Genomic DNA, 27,360 nt, shown 5'->3' with positions numbered 1-27,360 from the left:
ACACACACTCTCTCTCTCAAAAAATGAATAATAATTTAAAAAACCTAGAGTTTATACTAATACAAGTATACTTATTGTCTATTGTCTACTGTTACTGTGAATAATAGCTAATATTACTTATTTACCCAAGTTTACATAGCTAAAATGAGTAGTGGAGATGAAAATCCAGCCTGGTTAGTCTGGCTCCAGAGAGATACACTATACAGCTTCTTTATATTAGCGTAAGTTTTTGTGGTTTTCACTGTAATTTATTTGAAAATTAAGTCTCTGTAGAATTGTAGTAGTGATAACTCTTAAAATTTTTGTCTTATTGAAATACTGTATTTCCTGACTGTTCTCAGTTAATGAGAGTTTATTCTTGCTTATACATTTGTTCAACTATCTCCTGAGTGCAGTGTATAGGGCAGAGGCAGCAGGAATCCTGCCTTGAAAGGAGATTGAATGTTTGGTGATTCAACGAATATTTGAGAGCCTGCTATCTGCCAGACACCATTCATTCTAAGCACTCAGATACAGTATTCCCTCTCTGATTTTCTTTTTCTTTTCCCTCTGAATTTTTTTTTCTTCCAAACGAAATCAGTGCTAAACAGTGAGGGTTTTGGAAGCATAAGAGATGGAAAGTTAGCTTTTTTTTTTTTTAAGTAAGTTCAATAGGAGATTTTAATATGATTTTTTGAGAACAAATTCTAACATATTTGCCTGTGAGATGTCAGATACAGCTGTAACATTTGTATAGTTTGGTGCAGTGACTTAGAACTGAAGTGTTAAGATTTTGACTTATTTTACCCTGTATTGTTTACTTGGTCTACCCTCTTCCCTAACATGTCCTACTTCAACAATCCTTATCATTTGAGTCTTCCCTGCAAACAGAAGCTAGTTGATGAAATCTATGTAGAGTTCAAATGTAGACATTTCATTACTGTGGAATTTCTTGGAAAGATGACTTCAGTTTATTCAGTATGAGCATTGAGATTACCTGCTTATGAATTGTGCACTGATAAAGGAAATGAGTAAAGACATTATCTGACCATCAATTTAAGCGAGAATGTCCCAGTATTTTGAGACAGATGCCCTAGGTGGTATAGATTAATGCCAACATATTAGACTCTGTAATTCAGAATGAAAGCCTAAGGTTCTTAACTTTTGTTTCTTTAAAATTTTACCTTCTTTTTTTTTTTTTTTTTTTTTTTTTTACTGTATTTTCTATTAAAAAAGCAAAATGTTAGGGGCACCTGGCTGGCTTAGTAGGTTGATCATGCAACTCTTGGTCGTGGGGACTTGAGCTCAAACCCCATGTTGGGTGTGGAGCCTACTTCAGATAAAGCAAACAATGTTGGATTTTGTGTACTGTAGCAATAAAAATCAATGTTCAATGTTTGACTCTTAATTAGAAAGTAAGCAAATAGTATTAATTATCATGGTTACTAAGAGTGTTTTTACATGGTTTTTTTTTTTTTTTTTTTAGATCTTATTTATTTTTTAAGTAATATCTATACCCAACGTGGGGCTTTAACCCCACAACTCCAAGGTCAAGAGTCACAAGCTCCATTGACCTAGCCAGCCAGTTGCCCCTAAGTTTTTATTTTAATCACCTGGTGCAGGTCATGACATGTGTGCTCCTTAATCTCCATCACCTGTTTTACACCCCTCCACACTGGTAACCATCAGTTTGTTCTTTACAGTTAAGAGTCTGTTTTTTTGGTTTGTCTCTCACTTTTTTTTTTTTAATCCCTTTGCTCGTTTGTTTTGTTTCTTAAATTCCACATATGAATTCACTCATGGTATTTGTCTTTCTCTGACTTGACTTATTTCACTTAGTGTGATACTCTCTAGCTCTGTCCATGTTGCTGCAAATGGCAAGATTTCATTCTTTTTTATATTCCATTATATATATATATGCCACATCTTGTTTATCCATTCATTGTTTGATGGACACTTGGGCTGCTTTCATATCTTGGTTATTGTAAATAATGCTGCTTAAACATAGGGGTGCACGCATCCCTTTGAATTAATGGTTTTGGATTCCTTGGGTAAATACCCAGTAGTGCGATTGCTGGTTCATAGGGTACTTCTATTTTTAACTTTTTGAGAAACCTCTGTGCTGCTTTCTTTCCACAGTGGCTGTACCAGTTTGCATTCCCTCCAACACTGCAGGAGAGTTCCTTTTCCTGCATATCCTCATCAATACCTGTTGTTTCTTGTCTTGTTGATTTTAGCTATTCTAACAGGTGTGAAGTAGTATCTCACTGTAGTTTTGATTTGCATTCCCTGAGGACAAGTAACGATGAGAATCTTTTCATGTGTCTGTTGGCCATCTTTATGTCTGGTTACTAAGTTTTAACGTTAACATTTTATACATACATTAAAAAAATAAGATAATACTATCATATGTACAAGAAATTTAAAATTTTTTTAGTTGAGATATAGCTTACCTGCCATAAAATGTACAAGTCTTAGGGGCGCCTGGGTGGCGCAGTCGGTTAAGCGTCCGACTTCAGCCAGGTCACGATCTCGCGGTCCGTGAGTTCGAGCCCCGCGTCGGGCTCTGGGCTGATGGCTCAGAGCCTGGAGCCTGTTTCTGATTCTGTGTCTCCCTCTCTCTCTGCCCCTCGCCCGTTCATGCTCTGTCTCTCTCTGTCCTAAAAATAAATAAACGTTGAAAAAAAAAATGTACAAGTCTTAAATGTTCGCTTCAGAAATTTTCAGTTTTTTAAAAAGTTTATTTGTATGTTTTTGAGAGGGAGTGCACACATGCATGTGGGTGATGCAGAGGGCGTGAGAGAGAATAGCAAGGAGGCTCCATGCTGTCAGCGCAGTGCCTGACATGGTGTTGGATCTCACAAACCATGAGATCATGACAGCCAAAATCAAGAGTGAGACGCTTAACAGACTGAGCCACCCAGGCGCCCCAAATTTTCACAATTTATATGCAACCACCATTCACTTAAAGAACATTTTCCATCACCAAACAAGTCCACTCATGCTTCTTTCTAATCAATCCCTGCACCCTTTGCCCAACCATGCTTTTAACTTTTGTCACCAAAGATTAGTTTTCCCCGATTTTGGATGTCATGAAAATGGAATCACACAGTGTGTATTTTTTGTGTGTATCTGGCTTCTTTCCACTTAACTTGATTTTGAGATTTATTCATGGTGTTGCTTGCATTAGTACCCCGGTTTATTTATCCATTTTCCTTTTGATGGGCATTTGGGATTATTATGAATAAGGCTGCTATGAACATTCGGTCTTTTTGTGGACATATGCATTCATTTCTCTTGTGTAAATACCTTATGAGATTGCTGGGTCACAAGAGAAAACTCTTGAAGGTAAGTCATTTTGATGGGTTATACAACAAGTTTTTTGTCATTTGAAAATCTGTATTAAACAGTTAGAGCCCTCCTCAAACAAAATTTGTGTAGATGTTTAATGAAAATTTGAAGTGAAATTAAATACGTTCAGCCATAGGTGAAACATCAAAAAAGTACCCATTCACCTTGTTTTTATAAGGTCTAAGCTATAACAAATTGTTTTTGAGTCTCCGGAATCATGAGTTGTTTTAAATTATTGTAAACAAACAAAAATGGTGGATAGGGTCATATCTTATTTAGAACTCAGGTTATTAGAATCCTCTAACCCAAATTTGTTTAACTTAATTTTAAGGACACAGTGGCTCATTGTGAATTACAGCAATGTCTAAACAACCATGCTAGAATTTTTATGTATAAAAATGAATTATTCATTACTTCCAGAGACAACCACTGGAACTCTTTAAAAACAAGTTCTTTGTGAGAAGAAATGGGATTTTAATTTAATTTTACATCACTTATGTGATATTTTCTTACTGTTAGCCAGTGTCTTCATAATAACAGGACAGCATCTCTTACTATTGCCTTCTGATATTATTGAATATTCAGAAATTCTTTGAGGAAATTATATTTTTGTAATTACTACCTGAATAATGACTCCTAAATTCATCAGACACATTTTGGAAGTACTTGGAATTTATTAAAGCATGTGACAAGTTTTTCATATCTGTGACTGAAATAAGGGAGTAACCCATATTTTTAAAATATGGTGCATATGTAAGATACTTTCTTCTTCTTTTGTGTTGCTTCACTGGGGAAAAGATGTACATTTTAACAAATAACATTAGGTTGTTTTATTTATCCATATGACAGTGTAATAAAAAAAAAAAAATGGATCTCCATCCCATATCATACACAAAAATCAGTCCCCAGTGGAGTAAAGACCTAAATGTAAATGCAAAGAGCAAAATTTTAAAGTAAAAATATATATATATGGGAGGAAATCCCCACAACCTCAGAGTAGAGGAGAAATTTTTTTCCCACTAAGTACTTGACTGTTTAGGGCTTTCTCTTATATAACTACAGTGCAGTTATCAAAATCAAGAAATTAAACATTGATACAATACTATTTTCTAATCTACAGACCCTATTTATATTTCACCAGTTGCTGATCCAGGATCCAATCTATGATCACGTTGAATTTTACTGTAATGTCTCTTTAATTTGGAACAATTTCTCAGCATTATCTGTCTTCTGTGACCTTCACACTTGAAGAGTACAGACTGTTTTGTAGACTGCACCTCAATTTTCGTTTGTTTCCTCATGATTAGATTCAGCCTATGAAGTTTGGGCTGTAAGAGATATTATGTCCTCAGTATATCCTATTAGGAGGCACATGATATCAGTGTTTCCTCTTACCTATAACTGTGATCATTTGGTAAAGGTGGTGTGTGGCAGGTTTCCTCAATGTAAGTATGTAATTAAGTATTTAGAAAGATACTTTTCAGACCATGTAAATGTCCTGTTGTCATTTTATCATACTTTTACCCACAAATTTTAGCATCTATTGATTTGGCATGCAACAGTTATTGCAGTGGTCATCCAAGGTGATTTTTATAATTCAGTCATTCCTTCTACATTCATTAGTTGAAATCTGTTGTAATGAGGAGCTTTCCCTTGTTCATTGATTTCTTTGTGTCAGTGTAGACTCATAGATTCCTATTTTATTCTGTGAGTTACTACCCATTACTATCATTACTTAATTTGTTATTTGAATTGTGGAATTTCTTTTAAAGGAAGAAAGAAAGCTCATAAGAAAAACAACGTACAAAAAAATTTTTGACAGTAATACTTTCGTATTATCTTAGACAGTTGATGGGCAGAAGTTATTTTTTTTTTTTTTGCAGGACAAATGTATTCTGACATTTTGGATATTATTTTGAATACACTATTTTCTATATAAGTAACTTTATAGTCATACGTTGTTATCTGCTCTTTTACCAGAAGCACAAAGGAATGGAATATACTTTCTATGTTATGTTTATCTTTTTGTATACATTTTACACAAAATATTATTTGGATCAAAGAGCAAGAAAAGGAAAAATAGAGCTGTTTCAGCTTTTAGCTCAGGTTAATACATTAAGCTCTACATTAGTAGGGTTAACTTTTTAAAACTATCCTTCTTGGTACAGTTGTTACGAAGTTTGCCTGTCAGATGCCAATGACTAACACAGATAAGAGTTAATCTTCCATCTAGCCAAACTTTCCTCCCCAAAAAAGCCTCCCGAGTCCCCCACCCCTACCAATCTAGAATTGCAGTTTAGAAATACAATGAAATAACTCTTTATTGAATCCGACTCCAATTTAGAAGGACTTGATTTCAAATAATACATGGAAGAAGATGGTGGGTAATGCAGAAGATTTAGCAGAGGGCCTGGGAATGTATCTAATAATTTAATTTACTGGGCTCTTCCAGGAAAGCTATAATATTCCCAAGGGTAAATAGAGTAAAGCTCCATATGTATTAGAAAACCTTTGAGGAAATATGTTTTTTATTATTTTCAGGAATTCATTCTACTCTTGAGAACTCTTGTATGACCTTTTTTCTTTTCTTGGATTTAGAAGTGGTCTAGAATAGTTTTAAAAATTAAAAAAAATGTCAGCTAAGAAAGATGGATATAAGGACATGTTGAGTCTATAACTGTGCTTAGAAGATACCTTGATGATTGAACAATTTCTTAGAAGACAATTAAGCATTTACCGTGGCGGATGTATTTCCTTTCCTTTATCACCTGAGAAATCCAAAAAAATCACATTCTTCTTAGTTGGTGAAATTCACAAAGACCAGATTACAAAACTCCAGGCATAGCTGGTATAACCCAAGTTGTGTTTTGGGTTCTCAGACAGCTCCTATGACCTTCCAACCCTTAATGGTACTTCTTTTAATCCACCATTCACTTTAGGTATTGTGAACAGTCGTTAACTTTTTGGTCACTGTGTACTAAGTGCATACATTTAGTTCAATGACAAAGGCAAATACGTCTGTAGGAAAAAAAAATTTAGATCATTTTTGCTTTCTTGGTAAAAACTCTAAGTAGAACTGATTAAAACTCTGAATGGTATATGCCTTTTTTTGAAACAACTTAAAATTTCAAAGCTCAACAAGTTAGCAATTAGTAAATATGCTATATGTATACTGCTTGCTATTAGTACTTTAATTTTGCCAGTTTTATAAGTCATTAGGGCTGTGAAAAACAATTACCTCAAAATTCTAAATGTTTTTGAAAAATATAAGTTCATCAGCAAGTTACCACAATTTTTATTTGTTGCCTTTAGTAATGATTAAGACTTTGTTTTTAATGCTAACAGCTCCTTATCTTAGTGGAGTGGGCGCTGGCGGGTGCAGAGCAGCTATACAATGAAGAAAATTAAGAAGTTAAGACATTTACATAAACATAATAGATTTCAATGTTTCAATGTTTCATGTTTAGCATGCACTGCCTGCTTTAAAATTATTTTTTATATTTTGGCTTTTGATTTTAATAGTAATTTTAAACACTTAGAAGAAAATAATTTTGAAAACACAAAACATAGTAGTATTCCATTGTGTAGAAACACCATCTTTTATTTATACATTCACTCATTTGTGGACTTTTGGGTTTTGGTTTTGAGCATTTGTGAGTAGATTTTTGTATGGACATAGGTTTGCATTTCTCACCTGGAAGTGAGATTGTTTTGTGGTGTGTGCTTTATAAGAAATTGCCGAACTAATTTCCAGGCTGCTTGGTAAAATTTTGCATTGCCACAACCATGTATTAGAGTTCTAGCTCTGCATGCTCACCAGTACTTGGTATAAGCAGTCTTTTTTATTTTAGCCATTCTGTTAGGTATGTAGTAGTGTTTCATGATTTCAGTATTCGTTTCCCTAATGACTTAGGATGTTACACATCCTTTTGTGCATTTATTTGTCTTCTGTATATCCTATGCAGTGAAGTGCCCAAGTCTTTTGCTTACTATTTTCTTTCTGTTCAGTTTTGAGAACTTATATTCTGGATACAAGTCCTTTGTCAGATATGTGATTTGCTAATATTTTCTCCGGTTTGTAGCTTGTCTTTTCCTTCTCTTAACAGTGTCTCTAACTGATCAAAAGGTTTAATTTCAGTGGAGTCCACTTTATCAGTCTTTTTTTTTAATGGATCATGGTTTCAGTATCATGTCTAAGAATGTTTTGCCTAACCCTAGGTCATGAAGATCTTCTGTTTCTTTTGTTTTTTTTTTTAATTCCATGTTTTACATTTAGAGCTGTGATCCATTTTGATGTAACTTTTTTCTAAGGTGTGAAGTTTAGGTTGATGTTCATGTTTTTGCTCACGGGTATCTAATTATTTAAATACCATTTGTTGAAAACAAATTCTTTCTTGATTGAATTGTCTTTGCACCTTTATCACAGTTCTTTGGCCATACATATATATATATGTTATTTGTCTTTACTGCTTTGCATTTACTATTAAGGGTGTGAAATAACATTTTATCCATTTATTTATTTATTTTTTAAATTTTTTTTAATATTTATTTTTGAGAGAGAAAGAAACAGCACAAGCCGGCGTGTGGGGGTGGGGGGGCGGGAGGGCCAGAAGGAGACACAGAATCCAAAGCAGGCTCCAGGCTCTGAGCTGTCAGCACAGAGCCTGCCTGACACAGGGGTCAAACTCACAAACCAGGAGGGATATCATGACCTGAGCTAAAGTCAGATGCTTAACTGACTGAGCCACCCAGGTGCCCCTATCCTCTCATTTCTTAGCCAGAATCTATTTTTAGTACCATGTGTATGTGTTTGTGGTTATTTTGGTCATCACAGTGGCTTCTTTTTTATTTTTCTTGCATTTGGAGAGGGGTGTCTTAATACATGGCCAAAATTGGCATTCATTACATTCTTTATGCATAGAAAAGTAATAATACATAAAACATATCAGTGTTAGAATCAGCTTGTTGATATGTATCAGAAAAATCCTGCTTTGGGGCATTTGGGTGGCTCAGTCCATTAAGCATCCAACTTTGGCTCAGGTCATGATCTCGCAGTTCGTGAGTTTGAGGCCCGCATCAGACTCTGTGCTGACAGCTGGGAGCCTGGAGCCTGCTTCAGATTCTGTCTCCCTCTCTCTGCCCCTCCCCCACTTGTACTGTCTCTCTCTCTCTCTCAAAAAAAAAAAAAACATTAAAAAGAAGAGAAAAATCCTGATTTGATTTTGATTGGGCCTCCATTGAATCTATAGACTAGTTTGGGAAAAATTGTCATCTTCACATTATTGGGTCTTCCAATCCATGAACATATCTCTCCATTTATTTAGCTCTTCTTTCATTTCTGTCATTAGTATTTTGTTTAGTGTTCAGTACACTAGTCCTGCAGATGTTTTGTTAAATTTACATGTAAATTATTATTGTTGTAGATTCTTCAGGGTTTTTTATTTTAAATAATCATGTTTACTGCAAATACAAAGTTTTGCTTTATTTATGAAATGTCTTCAGTCAGGTCTGTTAAAAACATTTTGAATTTAGACCTTTCTTCCCCTCTTCTTTTATATATTTTTTACTAATTTGTGATTTTACAGAAACATAAATACAGTATATCTATTTTCTTTATTGTACCTAAATGCATCTTATTTCTTCACACATACAACTTTTCTCGATTGATACTTTTTTCCATTTTATTTTAAAAGAAGAATTTGCTTATAAGAAAATGTTTATATGGTAGGTAGCTTTGAATCCTTAAATGCGTTAAATATGTATTTTATCTGCATTTAGCCTGTACATTGTGATTATATTAAATAATTGAAACAGTAATAAAGTTGGTTTGAAGAAGAGTCACTATCTAAAAAAAATTTTTAAGCCATTTTCAGTAGAACTTTGAAATAGTATAATTTTGTGTGTGTATGTGTTTTTTGATTATTTTAGCAGAGGCCTATGCCATGGACCATTTATATCTTCATTTCTATTTTAGGTGCGTATAGCAGCAAAATTCATTATTCATGCCCCTCCTGGAGAATTTAATGAGGTGTTTAATGGTGAGTGTTTAATTCATAACACTAAGGCTTGATATATCAAGCACTTTTTTTTTTTTAAGAATAAATTATATAACCAAAATAACAAAACTGGTGTGTGTGGGGTGGGGTATGTAGAAAAATATGTGCTTTCTGAATTACAATGAAAATTTTTGTCAATCTGGATTTCGTAATGGTTAGAATATACTTATGATGTATATGATAATTATGTTTGAGTAAGTTAACCTTAAGAGAGTAATATTAATTTTTTAAAAAGACAAAATTTTAACTACTTTTTTGAAATTGTGAAATGCAGTTTTGTATTTCTTTTAAAGAAAAATTGGGGCGCCTGGGTGGCTCAGTTGAGCATCTGACTTCTGCTCAGGTCATGATCTTGCAGTTCATGGGTTTGAGCCCTGCATCAGGCTCTGTGCTGGCAGCTCAGAACCTGGAGCCTGCTTCGGATTCTGTGTCTCCCTCTCTCTCTGACCTTCCCCTGCTTGTGCTCTGTCTCTCTTTTTCTCAAAAATAAATAACATCAAAAAAAAAAAATTTAAAAACCTACTAGAATAATATGAACAGCCAGAACAAACAGAGGAAAAAAGCATCGTTTTACCATGTTCAGAAGATGAGAGCACATGTAAAAACTATTTAATTTATATCTTGTAAATTAGTTCACAGCATGCCCTTCTTTAAACCACAGTGGCAAACATTTTTATGATTATACACCCATAGCAGAAGTTTAAACTGTTAAACAGTCCTGGTTACTATTAAAACTGTAACAATAGCTCCTTTTTAACAATAAGAATGACATGGTTGAAAAAGTCACCAGGAAAATGGCCTGTAGTGATCTTACAAAACTTTTCTTAAGCAATTTTAAGAATAAGTTACCGTATCTATTTAAATATATTTGGACTTCACTGTCTTAAATTAAACTAATTTGCCCAGGATTCTTAATTTTATTTTAAAAATACTCTATTCCAGAGTAAACTATGTAAACATGTTTTTAAAGAAGTTTAATCACTAATTATCATTCATAGTATAAGATATAATGGAATCTCACCTCAAAAAAGATCAGGTTTGAAAGTCAAAAAATGAGGCAAAAATTGAAAATCCCTTAAATCATCCAAAAACTATAATAATAATAATTTAGTGCATACAATTACATATGGTAATTTTTATGCACTTAAAAATTTAACCACTGAGCTACACTTAGAGAAAGAATGGCAAGTCTATACTGTATTCTGTATTCTTTTTTTTTTTTATAATTTATTTATTTATTTTTATTTATATATGAAATTTATTGTCAAATTGGTTTCTATACAACACCCAGTGCTCATCCCAAAAGGTGCCCTCCTCAATACCCATCACCCACCCTCTCCTCCCTCCCACCCCCCATCAACCCTTAGTTTTTTCTCAGTTCTCAACAGTCTCTTATGCTTTGGCTCTCTCCCACTCTAACCTCTTTTTTTTTTTTTTTTCCTTCCCCTCCCCCATGGGTTCCTGTTAAGTTTCTCAGGATCCACATAAGAGTGAAACCATATGGTATCTGTCTTTCTCTGTATGGCTTATTTCACTTAGCATCACACTCTCCAGTTCCATCCACGTTGCTACAAAAGGCCATATTTCATTTTTTCTCATTGCCACGTAGTATTCCATTGTGTATATAAACCACAATTTCTTTATCCATTCATCAGTTGATGGACATTTAGGCTCTTTCCATAATTTGGCTATTGTTGAGAGTGCTGCTATGAACATTGGGGTACAAGTGCCCCTATGCATCAGTACTCCTGTGTCCCTTGGATAAATTCCTAGCAGTGCTATTGCTGGGTCATAGGGTAGGTCTATTTTTAATTTTCTGAGGTGTATTCTGTATTCTTTTTAAGATAACTAAAATCTCAAGTAGTGGATTGGGAACTTGGGAGAGAATTCAGAAATATTTCTGCTTCCTATAGGGTTTAACTTCTGTTTTAAGATGTTAGCCTCTACTTTCCTTAGGTTCAAAAGTTGGCATATAACTTAAATTGATAATGGTGGAACTACACTAAAGTCAGTGGCCCCCATTCTCTTGTACAATTCATAGAAAGTTTTTCACTTAATGTTCTTACCTTGAATAAATGCCCTACAGATTTAATCAGAAAGGTCCTTTTTAAGAGAATGTATGAGTCCTAGAAATTGCTTTTCTAAGTCTCATTGGAAATTGACGTTGGTAAGTTTTGTGTTGAGGCACCGTAAATTTGGGCATTAAGGATAAACCATTCAGTAGGCTTGGGGTGGAGAGTGAGCTATGGAATAAAAGTAGAACATAGTATATTATAGAGGTTTTAAATAAGGAGTATTTTAGAATTAAAAAGGAATTAAATATTTGAGGGAAAAATGTCATGAATTTGATTATTTTCATTGCTATTTTTTTTTTATAACACCAGTATGATAATTCCAAGAGAAGTGACAAATTTTAGAATTGCCAAGTCATAAAATCTTGTTAGTTTAGTGGTTACCAAATACTATTTCTTAGTCTGGTGTTGCTAAAATCATTGAAACATAAATTTCTGGTCTTCATTGTCAGATACTGATTTGGTAGATCTGGGCTGGTGCTCTTTTTTTTTTAAGCCTCGTACTCACCACTTCATGGGTCCAGTGTGTTGCCTGGCTTGGAACCACAGCCTAATCCTTTCTGTAAGAGTAGATTTTATTCAATTTTTTCTATTTTTTCTTCTGTACTTTCCTTATGATAAAAGCAGGACTTTTTTTTCCAGTGTAAAGCTAACTGGATCAAATAGATGTTGCTTTAAAATTTTTTTTCACATTTAGAACTGGAAAAGATATACTACCATGCAGTACCACTGTTAATAATTATGTTTTCAGTATTGAACATGAAAGCATCATATTTATCAAATAGAACTCCTCAGTTTGCTTTGTGAGACAGAAGTAACTATAATTTTAAATGTCTGTATTTTTAAAAATAATTTTTAGGCAGTAGCTTCTATTGTTTAAAATAAGTTAACTTAGAAATCAAATTAGTATTATTTTAGTGGTTAGTGAAAGATTTTTTTTTTTAATCTTTTATTTTATTTTTTTTCCAACGTTTTTTATTTATTTTTGGGACAGAGAGAGACAGAGCATGAACGGGGGAGGGGCAGAGAGAGAGGGAGACACAGAATCGGAAACAGGGTCCAGGCTCCGAGCCATCAGCCCAGAGCCTGACGCAGGGCTCGAACTCATGGACCACGAGATCGTGACCTGGCTGAAGTCGGATGCTTAACCGACTGCGCCACCCAGGCGCCCCAAGATTTTTTTTTTTAAATGAGGGCCTGCTACTGAAAAGAGGCATATGAATAGTCAGTATTTTTTCTTTTGGAGTAGCTTTATGATTTATGTAAAAATGATCCATAGACATTCTAAAATGTCCAAAATATAAAAATGAACCTAAAAATGACCCAGAACTCTACCCTCTCATTCTCCAGCATTTGAATGAAATACTTAATATCACTTAGTGTAGACACAGATATATAACATTACATTAATAAGATAATACTATACATGCTGAATTTTCCCCTTCCTGTTTATCATGTTATGGATGTATTTCATGTTGATAAATACACATCTACATTTTTTTCACATCTACATTATTTTTAATGGCTGCTCAATTTTACACTGTTTATAAGAACTATATAGTGTGCTTATATTATATTTAACCAGTTACTTAATGGAAGATACTTAGGTTAGTTGTGTTATTTTCATTTAATGAAAAGATTAGGGTAACATTGTGGTATGTACTTTATGATAGCAACTGTGTGAAATAGCCAAGTGTGTAGGGAAATAAAGAAAATATAACAGGATTAGAATAGATTTTTTTTGTTTTTTGTTTTTGGGGTTTTTTTTGGTGAGATTATGTGATTTTTTTCCTTATTGTTTTACAAAGTGCTTGGATTTTCCAATGAAAGTATTATTTTTGAAGTTATGTTTTAATGATGAGTGGGCAAATGTCTACATAATAATTGAGTCTAAAATTAGAACAGAATTAAGAATCAATAACCAAAGTGAGATTGCTTCACTATATGCTAATTTGGATGTAAATTTTAAAAAATAAAAAATAAAATAAAAAAAAAAGAGATTGCTAAATCAAATAAAGCAGTTATCCATATTGAACTAAATGCTTTCATCTGTTGTTTGAATATGAGCTGTCTTAGGACAGAAATGTCTACATCTGTGTTCTGTTCACAAGCTGTTTCTTGCTTAATCCCCTTTTCTGTGGAGCAGATTCATTTGAAACTCATGCTGGTGTTATCAAACTGAGATGTGTGTATTTTCTGCAGATCTTACCAGACCATCTTTTTGGTGGAGCTTATCTCCACTTTCTTTGGAAATTACAGTGTGCCTACATTGGCTATTAAAGGTATAAAATAACATGTACAGGTTTCACCTGCTATCTGAAAGTAGAGCATTATGTGAAATCTTTCATAAACTGAAATGGCGTAAAGTGGAGAGACAATTACAATTTGGTAAAAGTGAAAATCCTCCTTGGATTCCATTCAGTTAGTAAAACAGTTAAAAGCCAAGTGGCTCAGAGTGAACTTTTAGATAGCTGGGGAAATCTGTGTGTTTTTTTTTTTTTTTTTAAATTTTAAGTAGGCTTCACGCCCAGTGCAGAACCCAACACAGGACTTGAACTCACAACTATGAGATCAAGACCTGAGCTGAGATCAAGATTTGGACACTTACCCAACCGAGCCATCCAGGCATCCCTGGAAATCTGTATTTTTATTTAATTCTCTTATTCCTAACCAGTATCTTTTAAAAAATAATATGATGGTATGTTTTTATGGTTATTTTGGTCATCAGAGTGAAGTTTTGATCTTGCTTACATGTTAGGGGTAAGAGAAGAGTGGGGAGTGTTGATACATGACTAAAGTAATCTGCATTCATTATATAGAAATTTCAAACATATGGAAATAATAATATACATAATACTTGTTTTGCAGATGTTCGGTTACTGCTTAATAATGATAATCTTCTCAGGGAAGGAGCAGCTCAGTAAGTATTACATATTAACATAACTAAGTGACATGATGAGAAAAAATGTTTTAAAGGTGGTTTTTAAGCACTAATTCCTGAAATAGATATTTGTACATAAAGTTTAAATGTACACATGTATTATATGTGTGCACTCAGCTAAAAGAGAAATATTTTTGATCGCAGAGGGACATAGGGACACAATTATAACATAAAATTTTCTGTTCATTGAGTGTTTGGTAGTGGCTTAAATACTTCTACATATATACTACATTTTGGCATTTGCAAGAATGGATAAAATTATTTTAGAAACTTAGAGTTTTGAAATTGTGATTGCTTTTTTATGCAGGTTTTACTATGTGTTTGACCCTAATAGATTTTTGAGAATTAGGAATTTATTTTATCCATAAATACCTAATATAGTACATGACACATACTAAGTAAATAAATATTTACTAAATTTGTGAGTAATTCAAATAACTAGGCAGTTTAAATCGTAATACATAATCTTTGGACCAGTGCCCACAATCATGACTTGCCACAACTGTCTTAGGATTTCAGAGAAATAATTGATTCTCTTCTCTATTCCCATCTCCATCTCCTATGTTAGGCTCACTAACTCCATAATTCATTGGAAAATGATAAAATTAAATGGATTTTTAGGTGCCATACAAAGAGTATTCAGTGTCCACTCAGGCACCTTTTTTAATCCTAGTATTCTACCAGTGGGGGGAATTTGCTCTTATTCTGTTTTTGTAATGTTTCAAAGCTTTATCAAAAATCTGTCCTTTACAGTTAACCCTAATGAAGGTGGAGGTTCAACAGACTTCTAGGCATATCTGATTTTGCTTTTGATTTAATTTCCTGGTTTTTTTAATAGCAATGTTTATTTATCTGTTTTTAATCCCAATATAATGAACATACAGTGTTACATTAGTTTCAGGTGTCCGATATAGGATTCAGCAATTCTGTAAATTACTTAGTACTCATTACAGTAAGTGTATTCTTTTTTTTTAATTTATTTTTTATTTTTTTTATTTACATCCAAATTAGTTAGCATATAGTGCAACAATGATTTCAGGAGTAGATTCCTTAATGCCCCTTACCCATCCAGCCCATCCCCCCTCTCACAACCCCTCCCTCTAGCAATCCTCTGTTCTCTATATTTAAGAGTCTCTTATGTTTTGTCCCCCTCCCTGTCTTTATATTATTTTTGCTTCCCTTCCCTTGTGTTCATCTGTCTTAAAGTCCTCATATGAGTGAAGTCATATGATATTTGTTCCTCCCTGACTAATTTCGCTTAGCGTAAGCATAGTTGTAAATGGCAAGATTTCATTCTTTTTGATTGCCAAGTAATACTCCATTGTATATATATACCACATCTTTATCCATTCAACCATCAATGGACATTTGGGCTCTTTCCATACTTTGGCTATTGTTGATAGTGCTGTTATAAACGTTGGGGTGTATGTGCCCCTTCAAAACAGCATACCTGTATCCCTTGGATAAATACCTAGTAGTGCTGGGTCATAGGATAGTTCTGTTTTTAATTTTTTGAGGAACCTCCATACGGTTTTCCAGAGCAGCCGCACCAGCTTGCATTCCCACCAGCAGTGCAAAAGAGATCCTCTGTCTCTGCACCCTCAGCAACATCTGTTGTTGCCTGAGTTGTTAATGTCAGCCATTCTGACAGGTGTGAGGTGGTTATCTCATTGTGGTTTTGATTTGTATTTCCTTGATGATGAGTGATGTTGAGCATTTTTTCATGTGACAGTGGGCCATCTGGATGTCTTCTTTAGAGAAGTGCCTATTCATGTCTTTTGCCCATTTCTTCACTGGATTATTGGTTTTTTGGGTGTTGAGTTTGATAAGTTCTTTATAGATTTTGGATACTAACCCTTTATCTGATTGATATGTGGTTTGCAGGTATCTTCTCCCATTCTGTTGGTTGCCTTTTAATTTTGCTGATTGTTTCCTTCTCTGTGCAGTTTTTATTTTTATGAGGTCCCAATAGTTCATTTTTGCTTTTGTTTCCCTTGCCTTTGGAGATGTATTAAGAGGTTGCTGCGGCCAAGATCAAAGAGGTTTTTGCCTGCTTTCCCCTCAGGATTTTGATGACTGTCTGTTTTACATTTAGGTGTTTCATCCATTTTGAGTTCATTTTTGTGTATGGTGTAAGAAAGTGGTCCAGTTCATTTTTCTGCATGTCACTGTCCAGGTTTCCCAGTACCACTTGCTGAAGAGGCTGTCTTTATTCTATTGGATATTCTTTCCTGCTTTGTTAAAGATTAGTTGGCCATTCATCCATTCCTGGGTTCTCTATTCTGTTCCATTGATCTGAGTGTCTGTTTTTGTGCCATACAATAAGCGTGTTCTTAATCCTCTTTACCTATTTCACCGTATTTATTACTTTCTATTCTGAGAAAATGTACATAATATAAAGTTTGCCATTTTAGTGATTTTTAGGAATGTGGGTCTTTGGCACTGATTGCATTCACATTGTGTAATTGTCACCACTGTCCATCTCCAGAACTTTTTAAATTTTCCCAAACTAAAAGTCCATACCCATTAAACAATAATTTCTCGTTCTCCCCTTCCCTCAGTCCCCTGACAACCACCATTCTGTTTTCTGTCTCTATGAATTTGACCTCACTAGGTACCCCATATAAGTGGAATCATACATTATTTGTTGTTTTGTAGCAGGTTTAGTGTACTAAGCATAATGTCTTCAGGGTTCTTCCATGTTGTAGCACATGTCAGAATTTTTCTTTTTAATGGTGAGTTTATAAACCACATTTTGTTTATCTATTCATCTGTCAGTGGACATTTGGATTGTTTCCACTCCTCTTAATTATTATATTTAAAGTGCTTTATAGAAATCGATTTACTCTATATCTTTGACTTTAGTTATTAGCTTCTGAGTGAATGGCTGCTCATTCCTAAGTTTTTCAAACCCTATTTAAATTATTTGTATATTTAAATAAAATGAATTTTCTTTATAGTCGCATGTGCCATGTTGACAAAAATCTTACGGAAGTAAAGAAAATGTACAGCATTTATAACTTCTAACAGCAATACTTTCAAAGTAAACTATTCCTCTGAGTTCTCTGTGGTAAATAAATATGTGGATTATTTCATGTAGGTGCAAGAATTAGTGGATTTTGTTTTGTTTTTAGTTAAGAAAACAAACTTGATTTGTTGAAAGAACAAGAGTTTTTCCCCAGCAGAATAAAGTTTAATGAAGGTCAAAGAAATATTCATAATTATATAAGTGGTATGAAATAGTCACATTTGACTCAATGATGAACAGTGTTGAAATTGTATTTGTCCAAAGAAGTACTTATCTGATGATGTTTTTACATTTAAATTAAATAAATTATACTTGTTCTAAAAAGAAATTAGAATGTGAGCTGCATATCTCTTTTATTATGAAACACATTTTGGGGACAGTTGTAGTCCACATTTCATGATGTGTATACATGGAAATACCTGATATTCTGATATTCTAAGGAAACGAGTCTGAAGAAATCAGTAACTAATGATAAAATAAGATGTTTATGATATGATACCAAGAAAAGGCATCAAAACCTTAAGGAGAAAGTTCAAATTGTCTTGTATGTAGTTATACTATTAAGTGATTACTAGCTAGATGAACACTTAGAGAAAATATTGTGATTTTTTTGTTGTTGACTTCAGTAGTATTCTTCATACTAAATTTCTCAAAACTATTCATTTGAGTTCATTTGGTAGACATCTGTATTTGTGAAATGAGAAATATGCCTTAAATCATTGGTCAGTGTCCTCTATAGGAAATAATTTTCAAGCCAAAATAGTATTATTCTCATTATTCACTAAACTTGGTTCTGAATTACTTTTACGATACCTCCAAATTTCTGAGGAAACTTTATCACCGATCATTGAGGCTGTCCAGAACTACATAACCAAAGCTTGCAAGGCATGGTAAAAACATTTAGAGTGTGTGCTGGTGGCGGTTTCACCAGAGTAAGTGCATAGCTGTAGTTGCATTTCTTGCGACTTGTGATCTTTGATATTGAATTTCTTTTGTTCAGGTACTTCTCTTTCGTACATATATGTACTTCTTTTTTCTTTTACCTTTTCCCTGCTGCTTTAAGTCTTTTAATCTTTTTTCCCCCCTCTTCCTATCTTTTTGTAAGGGGAAAAACATGGCTATTATTCTTGAGTGGTTTTAATGGGATATTTTTACTGTGGGCACAAATTCAGTATGTTTCATAGGACGGAGAGTACCAGAGAGTTGGTACTCTCAAGTCTAACTTTTAAATGTCCAGAAAGAGCCTTTTATTCAACTGACCTATGAATGCCAGACTTCACTGTGATAATGAGATAAATAAGCCTCTTAGGGATTTTCTAATGGGGAGTCAGAAATGTTTAGTATCAGGCCAAATGAAATAAAATATTATCATAATAGGGTGTATCAAAAGCTTTTGGAGCCCAAAGGAAGGAACTTTTAATTTCTATTTAGAAGTGGCTTTGAGCTGAATTTAAATGATATACAGGGTTTGAATAGTAAATAGGGAAATAAAGTGGCTAAACTGAGAGAGACACCTAGTGAAAAGTATAATGTGTGACTGGTGCAGGACTAACATTAATGGGTGTAAAAATCTAAATACAGGAACAAGTATTTAGAAATGGATGATTGGGCTACAGAACTCTATTATAAGAGCAGAGAAATCACGTTTTCATTGTATCTAATAGAGGATTTAACATGTAGATATTTGCCTGGGTGGAGGGGTGGGTGAGTATATGATGACTGGGTGGATGGAGTAAGTTTTCTGAATTGGAAGGGACTCTAGAAGTCATCTAGTCCAAACCCTTCTTTTTATAGATAAGGTAAGTGGGCCCCATGCTAGCTAATAACAGGGTTTGGACAAAACCTAGGTATTATGTATTCTGAGTCCTAGGTTAGTGAGTACCTTTCCCACAATACCATGTAACTGTCACCTATTTAATTTGCTTTGAGCATTTAAGAAAAAAATTTACCTTAAATTTTACCTTAAATTTACCTTAAATATCTAAGTGATCTAGAAACTTTTTTTATTTTTTTCACCTCAAACATACTTTTGAGATCAATTCACTTAAAGGGTAGTAACTGCCTGGCTATGTTGAAGCTATTCTTAGGAAAATTATAGTTTTAATGAATTAAGATCAGAAGTGAGTACTACCCTTCCTCCCCGCTCCCACATCATGCATTTCTATGTGTACACCGCCCCCCCCCCCATCTTTTTTGAACATTCAGTGTCAGGAATTTGACAGCTAGTAATTTAATTCTACTTTGCTAGATTTTGCATTTGCTAGTCTGCTAATTTATCAGTAGTGCTTTGCTCAACCAAACATTCCTTTCTAGAGGAGACTCAGTAGCTAATACCTCAAAGTTCAGTGGATGTCTTGCCATCTAGAAAATCTTCCAGGTAGAATAGGTTTAGAGATGTATTTCCAAATTTTAAAATACTCAATATCTTTTCTGTTAAGTGGAGAAAAAATTCCCAGGTTATATATATGATCCTTACTTATTTTCTAGATAATTTTTTGTACTATGAAAAGCTTTCCTATAAATATATCACATAAATATGTAATTTAGTATTACTCATAGAATAGAGAGGTTTTATTCTCAAATCCAACTTATCACCATTTCCTAGTTCAGACTCTTCAGCAGTTCTAACATGGACATTTGCCTAATAACAACCTAACTGCCTTTTTTTTTTTTTTTTTTGGCTCTAGTTGCTTCACTGTCCAGTTGTCATCCACACTGCTACCAGATTAATCTTCTCTAGAGGTAGTTAGGTTCTTCCTTCTCAAAAAGTTTCTGTGATTCTGCTTTGCCTCCCAAATGAAGTAATTATTCTATCAACCAGGGCCTTTCAGTTTAATTTAGTAAATATAATTGAACACAATGCTATGTGTCAGGCCTTGAGCTTGGTGCTTCCTATGGTGTGAACCTAACCTATCTTCTCATGTGTTTTGTTTATCCTGGTCTCTCTAAATGGAATATTCTACCCATTATTTCAAGGCCATTTCTCATTGTCAGATTTCTAATGAAATCACCCCTACTTCTCTTCTTATTCTTGCCTTCATGGAATATAGTTTTTAAAAATATGTATTCTCCTTGGAGTACCTGGATGGCTCAGTTGGTTAAGAGGCTGATTTCAGCTCAGGTCATGATTTCACAGTTCGTTAGTTGGAGCCCTGCCTCATTCTCAGTGTGGAGCCTGCGTGGGATTCTCTCTGACCCTCACTCCCTTGCACCTTCTCTTTCTGTCTCTCATAAATAAAATACAACTTAAATTTAAATTTAAATTAAATTAAAATAAATAATTCTCCTTGATGCTTTTTATTGGCCATTGTCTTATAGTACTTTCTACTTTGTGTTATGGTTATGTTTATGTATTATCTCTTATTCAACTGTAAGTCCTTTGATCAGAGGATCTGTCTGATTACTCTTTGCATCTCTCCTAGCACCTGCTCTGTTTCCTGGTATATTTTGTACTAAATATGTACTTGAATAATTAGATATGTAGATGGCTAACCTTTACTTTCAAGGTTTTGAGTGAAAAGTCAAATTATATTTACTGATCTAATTTTCTTTTGCTAAACATTGAAGGTTGGGTATTATTCATCAGTTTTAAAAGTAGCCATATCTGTATAATAATTTTAGTTAATATAAGATCAATAATGGAGAATTATAATTTTATTTAACTTGCCATATGTAGTGCAGGAGATTTATTGACAAGTGAATTGTTCATGATATTTTAAGAGTGGTAAGTTTGTAACTTTGAATAATTGGCCTTTTTCTTTTTTAGTGCATTTGCACAGTATAATTTGGACCAGTTTACTCCAGTAAAAATTGAAGGTTATGAAGATCAGGTATGTTTCATATGAACACAGGATGACTATTCTTTGTTTCATTTATAATGGTTAATGTATTCCATAAGAATTGTGAAATCGTATGTGTAAAGATTAAAAAGTGTTCATTTTAATCATAGCCACTTATGGGCAAAGTAATTGAAAATTTGGTTTCTTTTGTTGAGACCAATAATACTATTTAGCAGAAAGTCCCTTTTAGAAGTGTTCAAATGTAATTCTTTTGAGATTTTAGAAAATAATTGCTTTAAATCTACTTTCTTGTTTTTTATAGGAAAAAAAATCAATCCTATATTAATCCAAAATCTAGAATATATATTAGTAAGATTTATATCATATTTTGGTTGCTCTGGAATTCTACAGTTCTTCATGTGAGTAACTTAGCATTTAGTAATTATTAAATCTTTTCTTTCCAAAGTGAAAGCTAGAATTGCTAAGAAAAGCTACCAAAAGGTCACTAGTTTTGTTTTTTGTTTTTTGGGGTTTTTTTGGTTTAGAGTTACAAATAATCGAACAATGATTGTATTAATTTATATTGTGCTTTTGTGAAGCACAATTATGTAAAACAATATACAGAAGGAACTGGTAGGTAGAACATGAGAGTTGTAACAATTCTAAGTGGCTCGTTATGTCAAAGCTTGCTTTTGGCGTTATTCATTATGTAGTATGTAGTCTTGTATTTACAGGGAAAGTGTAGACAGAAGATGACTTGTAACTGCACAGAAAACAAGCATATGTGTATAGACAGGCATGTGTGTACACATATATGAAGCTGTGTAGTGTTTCATTTTATGAATCTCCTAAATTTGCTTTTCCCTTGGGAAATGTTGGGTTTTTGTTTTTGTTTTTGTTTTTTCTTTCTTTTTCTTTAACGGTAAACAAAGTTATTGTACATCTTTGTACCTCTGGGCACATTGACTATTATTTTCTTAAGATAAATCCCTAGAAGAATATTTGCTGGGTCCAGGGAATCCACCTTTTCAAAATGTTGGATAGCTCCCAAACTCATTTATGAACTTAGCGTACTATTAATACTTAAACCTAGTAAAGGTAAAACAAAAAAAGTAAACTACACTAATCTCACATATGATCGTAGATTTAAAAACTTTAAATAGATATTAACAAATAGACCTCAGAAATATATTAAAAAATGAAATATGAAGACTAAATAGAATCTATTACAAAAATGCATGAGTGGTTCCATGTCAGACAATATATTGGTCTTCTCTATTAAATCAAAGAAAAAAATTTTATGATGTATCACTAGACAGTGAAAAGGAATTTGCTAGTTCTCATTACAAAAACCCTAAGTTACCTGGGGATAGAATAAAACCTCTTAAATAGAGTAGACTTTTTAACAAAAATCACAGTAAATATCATAGACTACAAACAATAAAATAATTTTAGTTAAAATAGACAATTTGCCAGGTTTGCTTATCACTATTATCTAACATAAATGGAGGTATGGCAAATAAGACAGGAGAATGAGAGCTTTTAAAGCTTTAGGAAGGAAAAGAAAACTCTTAGGTGGCATGATTTATATAACTAACCTCCCAATCAAAAGAAACTGCTAGACTTAAAAAAATTTTGTGGGATGGCTGAATTTAAGGTAAGTATACAAAACTCATTAGCTGTTCTCTATTGTGCCAAATGAGTAACTTTACACTAGAAATGGTTGGAGGGGGAGGAATTCCGTTTTAAATGGTAAAACTGTGCATTAACCTAGGAATAATTTTAATATGAAAGGCAAAAGATTGTGAAGACAATTGTGGTTATCTTCTTAAAACACAAAACAGGTGAGGGGGCGCCTGGGTGGCTCAGTCGGTTGAGCATCCGACTTCGGCTCAGGTCATGATCTCACGGTCTGTGGGTTCGAGCCCTGCGTCAGGCTCTGTGCTGACAGCTCAGAGCCTGGAGCTTGCTTTGGATTCTGTGTCTCCCTCTCTCTCTGCTCCACCCCTGCTCATACATGCTCTGTCTCTCTCTGTCTCAAAAATAAATAAAAACATTAAAGAAAAAATTTAAAAAACAAAACACAAAACAGGTTGTGATGAACAATGGGAAGGCAACACCACATTCCATTTTGAAATAGAAAGTTAAATTACTTAAAAATTAAAATGAATTTAATGTAATTTGATTAGAATCCTAATAGTTTTTTTAATTGGTCAAAATGTTCATGATTTATGTGAAAAAAATACATGCTTGGGAAAAAAACAAGGAAAATGTAAGAACAATAAGAATAGATAAGAGAATTTCTAGATAGCAGAAGATGCTATGTAAAGTCAAATCAGAATGGTATTGTATAAAGTAGATAAACAGATCAATACAGCAGCATATAGAACCAGAATTTAGTCCCGGAATATATGAAAATTTTTTTACATGACAAGATCATAATTTAGACAGACAAAAAGTAAAAAATTGACACAACTGGTTTCTGTCAAGAAAGTTGAACCTCTGTCTCACAATGTACAGAAATAAATTTCAGGTAGATTAAAAATTTGTAAAATGATTAAAATTTTAAGAGAAAAGAGTCTACTTGTACAATATTAAGGCAGGGAAGACTGTCTTAAAGTCTGGAAACCAAGAAACTATAGAAGAAAAGATGGACATTTTGCTACATAATAATTATTTTAACCATAAAATGAAACAGATACCTTAAACAAAGGACTCGTAAATTTGTAAGACAAAAAACAACTCAGATGAAAAATATTAAAGAATATTCACAGAAGAGCAAATGGCCCACACATGAAAAGAAATTTAGATCTATGAGTAGTCAGAGAAATACAATTAAAGTAATGAGAAATTTTATACCTGTTAGACTGAATAAAGAATTGTATGCCTATTGATGGTAATGTGAAAGGAAGTACATCTTATATACTGTTCATAAAAATGTGGATTGTCACAACCATTTTTTGGAAGAATTAAAAACATATAGATCCTTTACCTACTGTCTCCACTGCTGGAAATCTATTTAAGAGATGTAGAAGCCTTTAATGGAAATAAAAAACATTAGTATGTTAAAATTTATGTACAAAAATACTTAAAAGTTTTAATGTACCTATTCCTCCCCCCCTCAAAAGAAAAACAGCCAGAAAATAAAGAGATGTTCCATCAGTAAAGGAATGGCAGAATAAATTATGTTATATTTACATTATGGGACATTTATGCAGCCATTAAAAAGAATAAGAGGTTTACCAGTTGACTTTGAAGGATTTCTCTAACATCATCAACATCAATGTTGATGTTGAAAAAAGCCAGATGCAGAAAAATGTGTGTGCATGTGCACATTTTCATTCCATTCTTGTGAAACAGTGACCCCAAAAAACCCTGTATATGTGTGTATGTATAAATAGATGTATATTTATCTATGTAGGATTATAGGACTGAAAAAAATTTAGAAGAATACATCCTATGTTTACATGATTTGTTATCAGAGGGAGGGGGAAGTCCCGACATAGGTAAGGAATCAAAGATTGGGAGAGTTGGGAGGGAAGAAAAAGAGGGAAACTTTTAAAATAAAGCACAGAATATCAGATTTATGCATGTACAATTTAAATATACATAAATGAATAAGTTACATGTTTAAAAATTTGGAAGTCTGTTGAAAACAGCTGTCAATGAATAGATTATAAAAATAAGCAGGCACTTCACAGTAGATGAGATTTGGGGCCCAGGAACAATGTAGGACACACTGAAGAGCATTATGTCAGCGTTAAAGCTATTCTTGTAACCATTCTCATTGGAGGTTATTACCATTTTCCTAGTTTTGTGGACTGGAAACTGAGTACAGAAATAATAAACTGTTTATAGTTCTCAAAAAAACCCACAAAACTCCAGTAGTTTATTAAAAGATGCATTATTTTCACCAGGTAGCCAGAAGTTATACTGGGAGAAAGTCAGATCCACTAATCTAAGCTGAATGAGAATAGCCTCATTTGAATTACTATAGTTGTGCCATATAGTTAAATCCGTTGCTTGGAGTAGAATTATTTTACCATGTTAAGGACAAAGTTTAAGTGAATGTATATTAATGTATATTAGTACTTAAATGCTGTTTTAAATACTTTTTTTTTCCAAAATTCATTGCATCATTAAAGGTATTGATAACAGAACATGGCGACTTGGGAAATGGAAAGTTTTTGGATCCCAAAAACAGAATCTGTTTCAAATTTGATCACTTAAGAAAGGAAGCGACTGATCCAAGACCATATGAAGCAGAAAATGCAGTTGAATCATGGAGAACTTCAGTAGAAACTGCTCTGCGAGCTTATGTAAAAGAACATTATCCAAATGGGGTCTGCACTGTAAGTCATCGATAAGCATATTTTTTCTTCTGTCTTACGTAAATATGACAATGTTTTTATGGTCTCCTGAAATCTGTAATAGTTTACAGAACTGGTATTTTATAACTTGCCATTTTTTTCCTTGAAGTAAATATTTCTAAGAATATTTTTTCAAGAAACTCTAAATAGTAAATATATTATGATTGCCTAAAATGGAAAAATGGTTGTACCTTGAATTAAATCCATGTAAGAATTGTCCTGCATTGATTAGAGCTTGATAAGATTCTTTAATCTCTTGTTCACAACTCATCTCACTAACTTTACATCTGACTTTTTTTTCATTAAGTTATAAGCTCTTAGAAGAAATAAAATTATTTGGAAGTGGAGTCATGTCCCTGCATGTTTTATAATCAAGTTTTTTTTTTTTAATGTTCTTTCATAAGTTTAACCTATTTTTATATTTTCAGGATAAACTATGATAGTATCTAGGAATGCTTTTTCTTTTCTTTTTCTCATAAGATTGTATCCAAATAGTCTTTTCATGTCCCCACAGTTTGTGTTTCTTTGATCCTTTCCATAGCTGAGTGATCTTTTGAAATTCAGATCAGATCATGAAAATCCCATGCTTGAGATCATTCAAAGGTTTTTCCGTTAGTTACACTTAGGATAGAATCCAGGCTTCTGAACAGAGTCCAAACTTTTGTAGCCCTGTGGACCTGGCCTCTGCCTACCTCTGGAACCTAAGGTTACCATATCCTTGTTTATACTTGTTTTCCCAACATAATTATTAATATTACCAGTAGTATCCCATTTCACTCTCAGAAGTTTTCTGGGTAGGACAGAAATTCATATGGTCCCATTAAGTATCTAGCTCTCAGTAATTACTTGAGGAAAAATTGCAACATAACCAAAAATACTTTACAAATTCTTTGAATTATAACCTTGTTGATTAGAATTATTTTGGAGGAATAACTCAAGAATAGATCGCTAGGTTGAGTATGACAATCTTATTTGTTCCAGGAGGATTGAAAGACACAAAAGTATCCATTACTTTTGAGGCAGTAAGCAAGAGGTGAAATGACGTCATCATATTATCACAGGCATTCTATTAATGACCTTTCTCATCTCTACGTAAATTAACTTTCTCAGCTCTGTCCTCATACTTTGTAAAATGATGAAAGAAATGGCAACCCCTAAGATCGTAAAGGAAACAAAGATGAAATCACAATGTAGATCCAATTTTTATTTGTGTGTAAACAGCCAAATTGATATCTATACATTTAAAATAAACTGTCCATGTGATACCTGTTTTTGGAATGAAAAGTTTGCTATGTCTAGGATGTTTGTGAATATTTTAGAGTGTAATAATGAGTTTTATTTCATAATTAAAAAAAAATTTTTTTAATGTTTATTTATTTTTGAGACAGAGAGAGACAGAGCATGAGCAGGGTAGGGACAGAGAGAGGGAGACACAGAATCTGAAGCGGGCTCCAGGCTCTGAGCTGTCAGCACAGGGCCCGACACGGGGCTCGAACTCATGGACTGCGAGATCATGACCTGAGCCGAAGTTGGATGCTTAACCGACTGAGCCACCCAGCAACCCTATTTCATAAATTTTGAGCTCTTGGGACATTTGGGTGGCTCAGTCGATTAAGCATCCAACTTCAGCTCAGGTCATAATGTCATGATTTGTGAGTTCAGGCTCCACATTGGGCTCGCTGCTGTTGATGCAGAGCCCACTTCAGATCCACTGTCCCCCCTCTCTCTGCCCCTCCCTCACTTGTACTCTCTCTCAGAGTAAACAAACATTTAATGTAAATAAA

General features: G+C 33.6%; 1 protein-coding gene across 1 annotated transcript in view; it reads left to right on the top strand.

The window, feature by feature from the left end:
- Window positions 1-27,360, top strand: part of CAPZA2 (capping actin protein of muscle Z-line subunit alpha 2) — a 60,017-nt gene that overhangs the window by 20,075 nt on the left and 12,582 nt on the right. The window contains exons 2-5 of the mRNA XM_040472170.1: window positions 9,305-9,368; window positions 14,327-14,378; window positions 21,194-21,257; window positions 25,352-25,558. Of these exons, the coding sequence (XP_040328104.1) occupies window positions 9,305-9,368; window positions 14,327-14,378; window positions 21,194-21,257; window positions 25,352-25,558 (387 nt within the window). The remainder of the gene's footprint in view (window positions 1-9,304; window positions 9,369-14,326; window positions 14,379-21,193; window positions 21,258-25,351; window positions 25,559-27,360) is intronic.

This window comes from Herpailurus yagouaroundi, unplaced genomic scaffold, assembly GCF_014898765.1.
Source record: "Herpailurus yagouaroundi ecotype Mexico unplaced genomic scaffold, PumYag 100, whole genome shotgun sequence".
NCBI lineage: Eukaryota > Metazoa > Chordata > Mammalia > Carnivora > Felidae > Herpailurus > Herpailurus yagouaroundi.
This window is presented reverse-complemented; position numbering and strand designations above follow the sequence as displayed.